General features: G+C 55.7%; 2 protein-coding genes across 2 annotated transcripts in view; both read right to left on the bottom strand.

Annotated features, from left to right (window-relative positions):
* SLC12A4 (solute carrier family 12 member 4) overlaps positions 1-1,424 on the bottom strand; it is a 20,775-nt gene extending 19,351 nt beyond the window's left edge. Inside the window, 1 exon segment of the mRNA NM_001082703.2 lies at positions 1,291-1,424. Within this exon segment, the coding sequence (NP_001076172.1) occupies positions 1,291-1,405 (115 nt within the window). The 5' untranslated portion in view covers positions 1,406-1,424.
* A 5,702-nt stretch (positions 1,425-7,126) lies between these two features.
* Positions 7,127-11,443, bottom strand: DPEP3 (dipeptidase 3). Its single transcript, XM_051847222.2, has 10 exons — positions 10,952-11,443; positions 10,537-10,663; positions 9,914-10,043; positions 9,690-9,831; positions 9,365-9,434; positions 9,081-9,257; positions 8,721-8,805; positions 8,170-8,245; positions 7,563-7,698; positions 7,127-7,471 (listed from the first exon to the last, which is right to left on the bottom strand). The coding sequence occupies exons 1-10, from the start codon at positions 11,188-11,190 to the stop codon at positions 7,229-7,231; spliced, it is 1,425 nt and encodes a 474-aa protein (XP_051703182.2). The 5' UTR covers positions 11,191-11,443; the 3' UTR covers positions 7,127-7,228.
* Positions 11,444-12,334: the final 891 nt, after the last annotated feature.

Consider the following 12,334-nt stretch of genomic DNA (forward strand, 5'->3'; position numbering starts at 1 on the left):
CAGGAGGGATGCTGGCTCCTGCTTTGACCACTTGAACAAGCCTAGGGGCAGACAAGGGCACGGGGGAGGAGGGCACTCAAACAACTGTCAAGCCTGTAAAACTTCCATGACATCCAGCAGCCTATGCCACTGTCCTGTGCCATCTCCACATACAGCATCATCCGTGCATACTCACATCATACATACACACACCAGACAGGGCTCATACTTCAGGCATAGCACCATCACAGACAGATCAGATATCAAGAGCACATCACCTGACACATAACCACAACACATTTCCTACATGTCTCTATAATGGTTAGCCAAAGGCATCACAAGCATCTCATATCACTATCCGCATCACTGACGACCCTGCAGGAAACAGTGACCATGAGCATGACCTGACCTGACCAGTCCGGACCCTCTGATACCCACAATGACACACTTGCACATGCAAAGCACAACTGCATATGCCACCACACACAGACAAATGTCCCTGGGAAGGAGAGCACTCCCCAGTCCCTTCTGGGGTGAGACAGGGAAAGGGGCCTGGGAGCACCAGGCACCTGGAAGGAAAGAGGGGCCTAACTCCAGGCCCAGCCCTAACACCTAGGTTAAGAGTTACTCTCAGGTCGGGGTTTGAATGCCCTGGGGACAAGTTACATAACCTCCACACCTCAGTTCCCTCCTCCCTAAGTGGGAGCCACAATACTTATCCCACCCGGGAGGTTGGGAGGATTAAACCAGTCAATTCCCATAAAATGCCTAGACAAGACTGGCTCCGCATGAGTGCTCCCCAGATGCCCACGGTCCTACATATCTCCGGAGTCCACATCCCCGATCTCTCCCAGGTCAGAGTTCAGGGAGGCCCGTGGAGGGAGCTGGTGGGGAGGACCCAGAGGCAGAGCCGCTGAATCCCAAACGGGCAGCCGAGGTGACAAGAGGATGGGGCTTCACAGAAGGTGACGGGGCTCGAGTCGGGAATTTGGCTGTGCGCCGAGCGAGGTAGGGCCTCGCGGCCCAGCTGGCTGGCTTTCCTGGGCAGCCACGTCTGCAGCCCCCGCCTGTGGCCCGCAGGGGAGGAGCAGAGTGGGGAGGGCGGCCCGGCCTCGGTGCCTGGGGCCGAAAATATCGTGTCTGCGCGCGCGGAGCGGGGGAGCTGGCGGTGGCGGCGCAGACGCGGAGAAGTTCAGCCCGCATCGACGTGCGGAAAGCGTCCGGAAAGCGCGAAGTCCCGGAGCATGTGTGGGCGCGGGCCCGCGCCGCCGGCCCCCTGCCCGCCAAGGCCCCCTCCGGACGCGCCCTCACCGTCCGGGTCCTCCCGCTCGGCGCGCTCCCCGTAGTCCACCCAACTGAGCCCCTCGAGGTTGTCATAGTCGCCGCGTCGCGGCCCGTCGACCGGCACCACGGTGAAGTGCGGCATCGCGCGCGCTCGACCCCGCCGCGCCCGCCGCTGTCCCCGCCGCCCAGGGCCGGCGCGCCCCGCCCGCTCGCATTCCTCCCCGCTGCGCTCACTTCCTCCGCCCGCCCCCCGGGCCGCCCCTCGGGGGCGGGGAGCAGGAGGGGCTCGGGAGGCTCCTCCCCGAGGGGGGGCCCTGGTGCGGTGAAGACCCCTGGGCGGGAGTGAGAGGCTCCACGCCCCGGGGAAGGGCTTGGTTCCTGTGTGGCTTTGAGTGAGGGGCTGGCCCTCTCTGGGCCCCACGTGAAGTAGTTGCAAAATGGGGGAAACGCGTGGCCACCTCTTGGGCCTAAGAGGTGAGACGGGGCGCGGGCTGCCCTGGCTCTGCGCCCTGGGCCTCTTAAGCGCCCGAGGGCATTTCTGTCACTCCGGGACGGGTGGAGCAGGCCAGACCGCAGGGGCCACCCCAGTCCCGCCCAGGGCTTCCCGCCAACCCTGACGCCACCTCCCCGGTTGCCGTCATCTCGGTCTCGCGCGTCTCCGCGTGCCGGGAGGACGAGTTCGCCGCGCGAAGGGCGCGTGGGCCGCACCCTCTCGCGCCGGCGGAGGCGGCTGGGCACTGCTGTCCCGCTTGGGGACAGCACGCGAGGTGCTTTGGCCACGACCTTTAACTTTCTCTTTTACTGCCTGACTTCGCGGGGATTCCTTTACCCAGCCGTTGACTTGTTAGCCCCGCGCTCTTCTTTCACTTTCTACGCCAGGGCTTCAGATAACTTATCTCGCTGGCTTTCCTCAAGCATCGTTATCTCTCCGGGCCTCCTTTCGACTATTTCTCTCTCCCTATCAGAAAACCCCAGGACCACCTCAGCGTGGCCGAGCTCCTCCAGGCCGCCTCGGGGACCCCGAGCTGACCGCCCCGGCCCCTCCTCCTCGGCCGCCCCTCACCTCCCGCCACTTTCGGCAGCCCCCGGCCGCAGCCGTTGGGCTGGACGCCTCGCTCGCTCTCTCCCGGTGGAGCCGCCGCTTCCCGTCTGGGCCCACGAAACCTGCTTCCCCCACCCCCCGGCCCTGCCGGCTGTCCCGGCGCACCCCCAGACAGCCTCCTCAGACTTGGGGGCCCCGGAGGCGTCAGCCCTGCGCGCCCGGCCCCCACCCTCTCTGACCAACCTCCTCGTGGGGACCGCCAGCCCCTCTAAAAGTTTCTCTCTGCAGCCCTCGCCCTCTCCGCGACCTGGGCCGGTGCCTCGGAGGCACTCTCCCTTCGCAGTACCCCGTGTGGGCCGAACTTGCTGGGAGTCCTGCCTGCCCACTGACTGGACTCTGGACTTCACAAGGGCGGGAATAAATAAAATATTTTAAAAAGAATATTAAGAAAAATATGCATTTGTTATTTCAAAGAGTTATATGGAGAGAGGGAGCGACAGAGAAAGGTCATCTGTTCTCTGGTTCACTCCCCAGATAGCCTCAACGGCCAGGAGCCAGTAGCTTCCTCTGGGTCTCCCACGCAAGCGGCAGGGGCCCAAACACTCTGGCGCTTTTTCCAGGCCATTAGCAGGCAGCTGGAGCACCTGGGACTCAAAATGGCGCCCATATGAGATGCTGGTGTGGCTAGCAGTGGCTTTACCCCTCTGCCACAACGCAGGCCCCAATAAATAGATCTTTAAAAAAAATTTTTTTTAGCGGTCAGCGCTGTGGCATAGGGAGTGAAGCCACCGCCTACAGTGCCGGCATCCCATATAGGCGCAGGTTCCAGCCCTGGCTGCTCCACTTCTGATCTAGCTCTATGCTGTGGCCTTGGAAAGCAGTGGAAGATGGCCCCAGGCCTTGGGCCCCCGCACCCGCGTGGGAGACCCGGAAGAAGCTCCTGGCTCCTGGCTTCAGATCAGTGCAGCTCCGGCAGTTGTGGCCAACTGGAGGATGAACCATCGGATGGAAGACTTCTCCCCTCACCTTCTCTCTGTGTGTCTGACTTTCAAATAAATAAATAAATCTTAAAAAATTTAAGGGTGTTATGGTGGCAGGGGTAAATGTAAAATCACCACAAAACACCCCAAACACCAGAGTAAGGGAAGGGGTTTACTGGGGAAAACCCAGCAGACCGGAGTGTAGGGGCGAAGAAGGAAAAAAGAGCATGCCTCCAGAGAGCAGGTCTAATATCCCTTTTCCAGGGGGCGGGAAGGGAAGTAGGAATAGTGAATCCCATTAGGTTGGGGGTGGAGCTTGACACCGGTGGTTGGGCCATGTGGCTACCTGGCTTTCAGCAGTGGCGGCGGGGCTAGGACCTACGATGTAGATCAGGGTGTAGATTGCACCATAGATAAGACTTTGCCATTTTCCTAACAGTAAAACCACCACCTGGGATGTGACATCCCACGTGGGTGCCAGTTCCTGTCCGGCTTCTCCACTTCCGATCCAGCTCCCTGCAAATGGCCCGAGAAAAGCAGTAGATGATGGCTCAAGTGCTTGGGCTCCTGGTGCCCCTGTTGGATTCCTGGAAGAAGCCCCTGGCTTCTGGCTTTGGCCTGGACGAGCCCCCAGCCTTTGTGGCCATCTGGGGAGTGAATTAGCAGATGGAGGATGTCTCTCTCTCTGCCTCTCCCTCTCTCTCTGCAACTCTTTGAAATAAATAAATAAATCTTTAAAAAAAATTGAAATTAGGAATGGGCATTATAGCATGGCAGATTAAGCTGTTGCTTGCAATGCTAGCATCCCACATTGGACTACCAATTACATTCAGCTAATGTGCCTGGGAAGGCAACAGAAGAAGGCTTATGAATCCATACCACCTATGTGGGAGTCTCAGATGCAGTTCTGTGCTCATGGCCTTGGCCCATCGCCATTTGAGGAGTGATCCAGTGAAGGAAGATCTGTCATTCTGCTTTGAAATAAATATTGAAAAATTTAATTGTTCAGGTGACTTAAAATAACAGTATTTACTTACAAATGTGCAAACTGAGTAGAGCTCATCTCTACTCCACATGAATTCAGCTGGGGCCAGAGGATACACTTCCAAGATGACTCCATCTCATAACTCACAAGTTGTTTCCGTCTGTAGGCTAGGAGTCCACTGGGGTGACAGGCCCAGGGCATTGGTACTCTACATGTGGACCCTTTTATGGGCTGTTTGGCTTCCTAATGGTATAACTACTTTCTTTCTTTTTTTAAAAGATTTATTTATTATTTATTTGAAAGTCAAAGTTACACAGAAAGAGGGGAGGCAGAGAGAGAGAGAGAGAGGTCTTCTATCCACTGGTTCACTCCCCATTGGCTACAATGGCCAGAGCAGTGCCAATTCGAAGCCAGGAGCCAGGAGCTTCTTCTGGGTCTCCCATGTGAGTGCAGGGTCGCAAGGACTTGGGCCATCTTCCACTGCTTTCCCAGGCCATAGCAGAGAGCTGGATTAGAAGGACTAAAAGGAGAGCCAGGACTAGAACTAACAGCCATATGGGAGAGATGCTTAGCCTACTATGCCACAGTGCTGTCTCCCCTCACGGGGAGGAGGGGGGAAGGGGAGAGTAGGGGGGGGGGAGGGGGAAGAGGAGGGAGAGGAGGAGAAATATCTGGAACATGGGCAGGCTTTGTGACACAGTCAAACTGCAGCTGGGGATGCATAGCCCATATCAGAGAGTCAGTTTGAATCCCAGCTCTTCCACTTCCATTCCAACTTTCTACTAATGCACCTTGGGAGATAATGGCTTGAGTGCCTGAGTCCTTGCAATTCACCTGGGAGAACCAGAAGGAGTTTGGGCTCCTGGCTTTGGCCTATCCCTGCTCTGACTGTTATAAGCATTTGGAGAATGAACTAGTGAATGGAAGATCTCTCTCCAACTGTCTATTTCTGGGTATGTGTGTCTCCCTGCCTTTCAAATAAAAATAAATAAAGGTTTTTTTTTAAAAGATTTTTATTTACTTATTCGAAAGTCAGAGTTACACAGAGAGGAGAGGCAGAAAGAGAGAGAGAGACTTCCATCTGATGGTTTACTCCCCAATTGGCCGCAACGGTCAGAGCTGCACTGATCCAAAGCCAGGAGCCAGGAGCTTCTTCTGGGTCTCCCACACAGGTGCAGGGGCCCAAGGACTTGGGCCATCTTCTACTGCTTTCCCAGGCCATAGCAGAGAGCTGGATCGGAAGTGGTGCAGCCGGGTTGCGAACCTGCACCCATATGGGATGCCGACGATTCAGGCCAGGGCGTTAACCCACTGCGCCACAGCGCCGGCCCCAAAAGGGATTTTTTTTTACAAAACTTATTTTATTTTTTTTTAAGATTTATTTTATTTATTTGAAAGACAAGAGTTACAGAGAGAGGTAGAGACAGAGAGAGAGGTCTTCCATCCACTGGTTCACTCCCCAGATGGCTGCAATGGCCAGAGCTGTGCCGATCCAAAACCAGGAGTCAGGAGCCTCCTCTGGGTCTCCCACGTGGGTGCAGGGGCCCAAGGACTTGGGCCATCTTCTGCTGCCTTCCCAGGCCACAGCAGAGAGCTGGATTGGAAGAGGAGCAGCTGGGAATAGAACCAACGCCCATATGGGATGCCAGCGTTTCAGGCCATGGCTTTAACCTGCTGTGCCACAGTGCTGGTCCCACAAAACTTACTTTAAAGTTGCCATGACATTGTTGTTGTTGTTTGTAAGATTTATTTATTTATTTGAAAGTCAGAGTTACACAGAGAGAGGAGAGGCAGAGAGAGAGAGGTCGGTCTTCCATCCGATGGTTCACTCCCCAATTGGCCACAATGGCCGGAGCTGGGCTGATCCGAAACCAGGAGCCAGGAGCTTCTTCTGGGTCTCCCATGTGGGTGCAGGGGCCCGAGGACTTGGGCCAACCTCCACCGCTTTCCCAGGCCATAGCAGAGAGCTGGATTGGAAGTGGAGCAGCCGAGACTACTCCCAAATGGGATGCCGGCACTTCACGCCAGAGTGTTAACTGGCTGTGCCACAGTGCCGGCCCCATGACATTGTGGTATTGATACAATAAACAAACAGACCTTTGATTTATAACATAGGTAGCACTGAAGTCTTTCTTTTTTCCAATCTCAAAATCTCATAGAGGGAACTTAGATCTGATTCTGGCCCACCTAGAGAGGAAAGTGGCTAAAGAAAGAACTGTAGTGAGCCAAGAGGACAGCATTAATTTCCTTCTTTTTCTCTTTTTAAGTTGTATTTTTCTTTAAAAAATATTTATTAATTAGTACCAACGCTGTGGCTAGTAGGTTAAGCCTCTGCCTGTGGTACTGGCATCCCATATGGGCACCAGTTTGAGTCCCAGCTGCTCTACTTCCAATCCAGCTCCCTGTTAATGGCCTGGGAAAGCACTGGATGATTGCCCAAGTGCTTAGCCCCCTGCACCCACACGGGAGACCCAGAAGAAGCTCCTGGCTTCAGACTGGCCTAGCTCTGGCTGTTGAGGCCATCTGGGGAGTGAACCAGTGGATGACAGATCTCTCTCTGTGTCTCTCCCTCTCTCTGTAACTCTTCCTCTCAAATAAATATTTTTTAAAAATCTTCCAGAGAAAAAGGACCCACTTGCAGTCATACTCTGTGATGGGACTGACACTGAATTTGATTTCTGTGTACTCATCTGTGGACATCGGCTTTTCACATACGAATCTGGTAAGACACCTCTGTACAGCCAGAGTTGGAGGTAAGTGGGAACTGGATTCCTGGAGGAGCTGGGGCCAGGCCCAAAACCCCTTACCAACCAAGAGCCCACGTGCCCCAGCTGAAGAAGGAAAAACACACCTGGCTCCATGCCTACAATGTTTATTCTCAATATAGCTTATGCCTGGACAAGTAGGAAGGGGACTTTGGGACTGCTACAGAGACCTCTGGGGAGATTAGCATTTAGGTCACAAGAGCCACAGGATAAGAATTGGGAGGATGGTAGCAGCCACAAGGCCTAGGAAGAGGTGTGGGGAGGCTTTTGAGGGGCTCTGGAGCACCTGACCGGATGGCCACTTGGTCACCTCCAGGTGGGTACCCAAGGGTTCATTCTGAGGCTGAGGCAGGAGGTGGGAGTGGCAGGGCCTGACTGGACGCCTGTCTGGAAGCTCAGCCTCCACAGGGTTCTGCTCTCTTCTTTCCTCTCTCACCTGTGGGAGGAAATCAGCAGTCAGACATTGCCACAGCAAACCCCTCATCCACTCAAACCACTGAAACATCCTTCTACCTAGCCCAGCACACCTGTTCCACTCGGCTGAAGACCCGCAGCAGGTTTCCACGAAGCACACCTTGAAGTTCTTCCTCTCTCCAGCCCCGCCTCAGCAACTCCTCTATCAGCACTGGGTATTTGGACACGTCCTCCAGTCCCTGGGGGAACCTATGCAGCCACCAGCCAGTCAGCTTAGCCTTGATTCTGGTCTAGGACCCACTGACCTTAGCCTTGGCTCTGGTGTTGGGCCTATCATTCTACCAGCCCCAATCACATATATGGGAAACTAGAGACCAAGTTCTTGAGGCTAGTGAATGCAACTTTGGAAGCCCCTTGAGGACCGAGCTTCTGTAGTATCCACCAGCTGAGCAGATATACGGGGCAGGGGGTGGAACCTGAGCTGGGCAGATGAGTTCCCCTTGGGGTACAGGAGTGCTGAGCAAGTGTGATGGGCTGGAGTGGACCCACTAAGGCACAGAAGGGACAGGGACCACCTTGGAAACAAGCCCTGGGAGTGGGGGATGTCACCAGAGCCAGTAGTTAGACCATGAAGGATGGGAGGCCCCTAGGATGGGGAAGTTTACATATGGGACTCCCTGGTGTACTCTTGCCCACGACAAACCCTGGGGAACCACTCACCGGCCTGACCCATCATAATTTCCGCCAATCCCTATGAACTCCGATCCAATGACTGATCTGATGTGGTCGAAGTGATCTAGGGGGTGGAGTAAGTGGTAGGAAGCAATGAGCTGAATTTAGACCATGGGACCAGCCCTGGCCAACTTCCCTGCCCACAAGCACAGCTCTTCTGGCTGTGGCAGCTGACTCCACAGAGTTCATGGCCTGTCATGAATCCTGATGTGACTACAGGCTGACCTAGACTGAACCTCAGAGCCACCCCTTTGGACTTTTTCCTGCCTCTGGGTTCTTCAGAGCCTGGTGGGACATCTGCTTGCCCTGCCCAGGGAAGTGGGTAATAAGAAAAATTCAAGGATTGGGAGCAAAAATAAGACTCAGAAGGATCAAATCCCTAGCACTCAGACCAGGGTGGCAACAGAGAGTTGTGTCTGCTGTCCTTGAGTTGTTGGAGGGTGTACCCGACATGTGTGCTAAACTTCTGGAGCTGTCCTGGGGGGCCAGGGTGGCACAGCCTAAGCCAGACCTGCACAAAGAGCTAAGGAGGAGCTCACCTGCCACGGTGGACACATTAGCAAACAGGTTACACTGCAGCACCCCGAAGGAGAGGGTCACCATCACAATGCCACCATTCTTCTTCTATAGGAAGAGAAGGGGAACACTCAGCTTGGCCCTCTTGCCTTATCCCCTTGTCTTCTGCCAACCCACCTGTGCCACGGGGGCCCTGATAGAGTTGTTGAAGAGGCTTTACCTCTCTGGGTTTGTAGGTCCCTGGATTTAACTTTGAGTTTCAGAGATGGAGGAGGGTTAATCAGCTTTGGGTCCATGAGTCTGTGAGCTTTCTTTGTTCAAGGTCAAGAATCTTTGAATGAAGCATGTCTGGCCCTAGGCTTGAGGGCTGGCTGGGTACTCACCAGAAGTTGCAGGATATCATCAGGAACATTCAGCAAATTGTCGCACACAGTCCTGGCAGCCGAGTGGGAGAAGATCACAGGAGCTCCGGATACCTCCAGGACTCGCTTCACCAAGGTGTCCGATGCATAGGACAAGTCTATCATCATGCCTAACCGGTTCATTTCTCCCACCATTTTCTGCAGGAACAGTTGGGGTTTTGGAGAGAGGGGTATCAGGAGCACACAGGTGGGTACACTTATCTGTAGGGAACCAGTAGGGTGGGGTATAGAACAATAGTCCTCACCTCACCAAAACTTGTCAACCCGCTGACGTTGGTGTAGAAGGGGTGTGTGAACTTGCTGGAACTCTCTGCCCTGCAGAACATGTAGGGAAGGGCAACCTAGCTGGCCATATCTTGGACATCAAAGTCCGAGGGCCCTCTGTCTACCCATCCATTCACCTCTGGAACAGGTGAGGACCCAGGGCCAGCTACTTTTTGAGAGTGTGAGGGGCTGCTGGGGGTGCAGCCTCCCTCTGTGGAGCCCTCTCTAGTTAAAACGATCCCAGGGATGTGGTCGTTTCCACACCGTGTTATCTACCATTGCACCCCAGCCAGGCCCCACGCTCACCAGGGTGTGCTGCAGGTGTGGGTGAGCGTCAGGTAGCGCACTCCCAGCACATAGAAACTGCGCAGCACAGAGAGGCTGCTGTCCACTGAGTGACCACCCTCCACACCGATGAGGCAGGCCAGCTTTTGAGTGCTGTTCAGACCTAAAAAGGGTGGAGAGGCAAATGGTCAGAGCAGAGACAGAACCATTTGAGCCCCTGCTTCTCCCCCAACCCGCCAGCCTACCTTCAGCCGAGGTCACAAGCTCCAGCTCAGAGTAGGAGGCACACATGCGGCGAATGAGGTCAATCTGCTCCAGGCTGAGGCGCACAGCATCTTGGTCCTGGGTCTCGCATGGGACATTGACTGACCAGAACTGGGGGTCCATGAGGGATCCAGAATGAGCCAGGGTGCCTCTAAACTCCTAGGCCTGCCACCCCTGCCTCAGTCCCCAGCGCACCCATTTGGGTTAATGGCCCCAAGTGAGGCAGCACAGCAGGGTACCAGGCACCCTGGTAATTAAGCTTGCTACCAACAGCCAAACAGTGGATTTAGGACACATCTCGGATTGCTGCATCTCCATGTGATATGTCAGTGTCCCAGGGCAATCGACCGTGTCCTTTCTGGTCAGCAAGGATTTTCTGCTTTCTGCATGTCTCCACAGAACCTGGACACCCCTGCAGCTCGCTTGTCCAGGCAACCCTCCCTCCCCCGCCCAGGGCCCCACCAGCAGCACCACCAGCACGCACATGATTACATACTGTGTGTCCCTTGGTACTTAGTCACCCAGAGGTTGGCCAACCCAGTCTTCTGTGACCCCAGCATTCCCCAGCAGCCATGCAGTGGCACCCTGTGTGCCCCTATGGTACCTGTGCCCCCACGAGGCCATCTCTAAGCCTGTCCAGGCTGGTCTGGCCTTGGCTGAAGTTGTGTAGGTTGACATCCTGTAATATGTTCTGGTAAAGTTGTCTCAGGAGCATAGGCAGGTCATTGTGGCTGAGGGTGGAGACAAAGGCAGGACATATCAACCTTCCTGAGCCTACCTCCCCCACTCCACCCACGTCCTGGTCATGCGTAGACAATATGGTGACCTCCTGAGACCAGGCTGAAGACGGAGGTGGGGGGTGGGGGTGGGGTCCACCAGGAGTGCAGTAATGGAGGAGATGGCATCCGGGCGTGGTATGAGGGGGCCTCCTTGCTAACCCTGCACGATCAGAACCTCCTTCCCTGCCCACGGGTGCTCTCAGCCCCTACTTGCCTACTCTGTACGCCATATCTACATACCCGTCCACAAGCGGGAAGCTCCGCATCAGAGCTTGCGCACGCTCCCGCAGGCCCAGCGCACCGGAGGCTCCATGCATAGCTGTGGCGTTGGTGGCGCCCAGCACGGTCGTGGCATTGGGGGCACCAGGAGGTCCGGGCAAGGTCTGGGCGCGGGTTACCAGCAGCAGTAGCAGCAACAGCAAACGCAGCAGAGGCCGCCGGCAGGACAAGTGGGGACCCTCGAGGCCCGTGGGCTGCATATTGCGCAAGACCCAGCCGGGGTGCAAGGGTGATGATCACGAGACTGGGGAGGCGAAGGGCAGAGAGTCGAGGGTCCGAAGCTCCGATTAAGGTGACTCAGCGGTGTGGCCTCCCTCTGAGAGAGTTTCAGTCAGGCGACGCTGCAACCAACGGGCTGGGAACCCCACGCCGAGCAGCGTGGCCGGCGGGAGGCGCCACAAATCCCCAGCTCCCTACGCGGGCGAGCGCCCCCACGGGCTGGGCGGCCTCTGCGTGCAGCCTGCGTCTGCGCACGACGCGACGTGGGCTCCCCTCGCCCCACCCCACGCGTGCCGCTGCCCCTGGCTGCGCAGACCCGCCGACAGGTAGGAGGTCGGTGAGGGAATTGGTCAACCAAGCAGGAATCTTCCTAATTCTATCCCCTTGCTGGGCTCTCCTGGGGGCCTTAGCTGCGAGGATGTGTCCTGACCCTAACTAGGTCAAAATATTCCGTGAAGTCTTAGAGTGAGTTAGATCTGAATGTTGAGACTGACTGAAAAGAATCCCTGAAGTTTGTTAAAATGAAAGTGAAATTTAAGACCTATATGAGTGGGCTTTGGAAAGCTCATGTAGGGGTCGGCGCCTTGGCTCACTAGGCTAATCCTCCGCCTTGCGGCGCCAGCACACCGGGTTCTAGTCCCGGTTGGGGTGCCAGATTCTGTCCCCTGCTGTGGCCAGGGAGTGCAGTGGAGGATGGCCCAGGTCTTTGGGCCCCTGCACCCGCATGGGAGACCAGGAGAAGCACCTGGCTCCTGGCTTCAGGTCAGCGTGCCGGCCGCGGCAGCCATTGGAGGGTGAACCAACGGCAAAAGGAAGACCTTTCTCTCTGTCTCTCTCTCTCACACTATCCACTCTGCCTGTCCAAAAAAAAAAAAAAAAAAAAAGTTCATGGAGGAGCTAGCAATGTGGCGGCTCCTGCCTGCCGCCCTGACATCCCAAATGGCACCACTTCTTTTTTCTTTCTTTTAAAAAAAATATTTATTTATTTGACACACAGAGAGGGAAAAGCAGAGAGAGAGAGAGAGTCTTCCATCCACTGGTTCACTCCCCAAATGGCTGCAACTGCTGGAGCTGCGCCATTCCAATGCCAGGAGCCAGGAGCTTCTTCCTGGTCTCCCACGTGGG

This window comes from Oryctolagus cuniculus, chromosome 18 (assembly GCF_964237555.1).
Source record: "Oryctolagus cuniculus chromosome 18, mOryCun1.1, whole genome shotgun sequence".
Classification (NCBI taxonomy): domain Eukaryota; kingdom Metazoa; phylum Chordata; class Mammalia; order Lagomorpha; family Leporidae; genus Oryctolagus; species Oryctolagus cuniculus.

Bases quoted from the DNA above. Each gene is read 5' to 3' on its own strand.
- DPEP3 (XM_051847222.2), bottom strand. From the start codon at position 11,190: ATGCAGCCCACGGGCCTCGAGGGTCCCCACTTGTCCTGCCGGCGGCCT. The intron at 8,806-9,080 runs GTGAGTACCCAG...CTCTTCCTATAG, and splicing joins ATGATATCCTGCAACTTCTG to AAGAAGAATGGTGGCATTGT. The intron at 8,246-8,720 runs GTGAGCTCCTCC...TCCACCCCCTAG, and splicing joins TAATGTGTCCACCGTGGCAG to ATCACTTCGACCACATCAGA.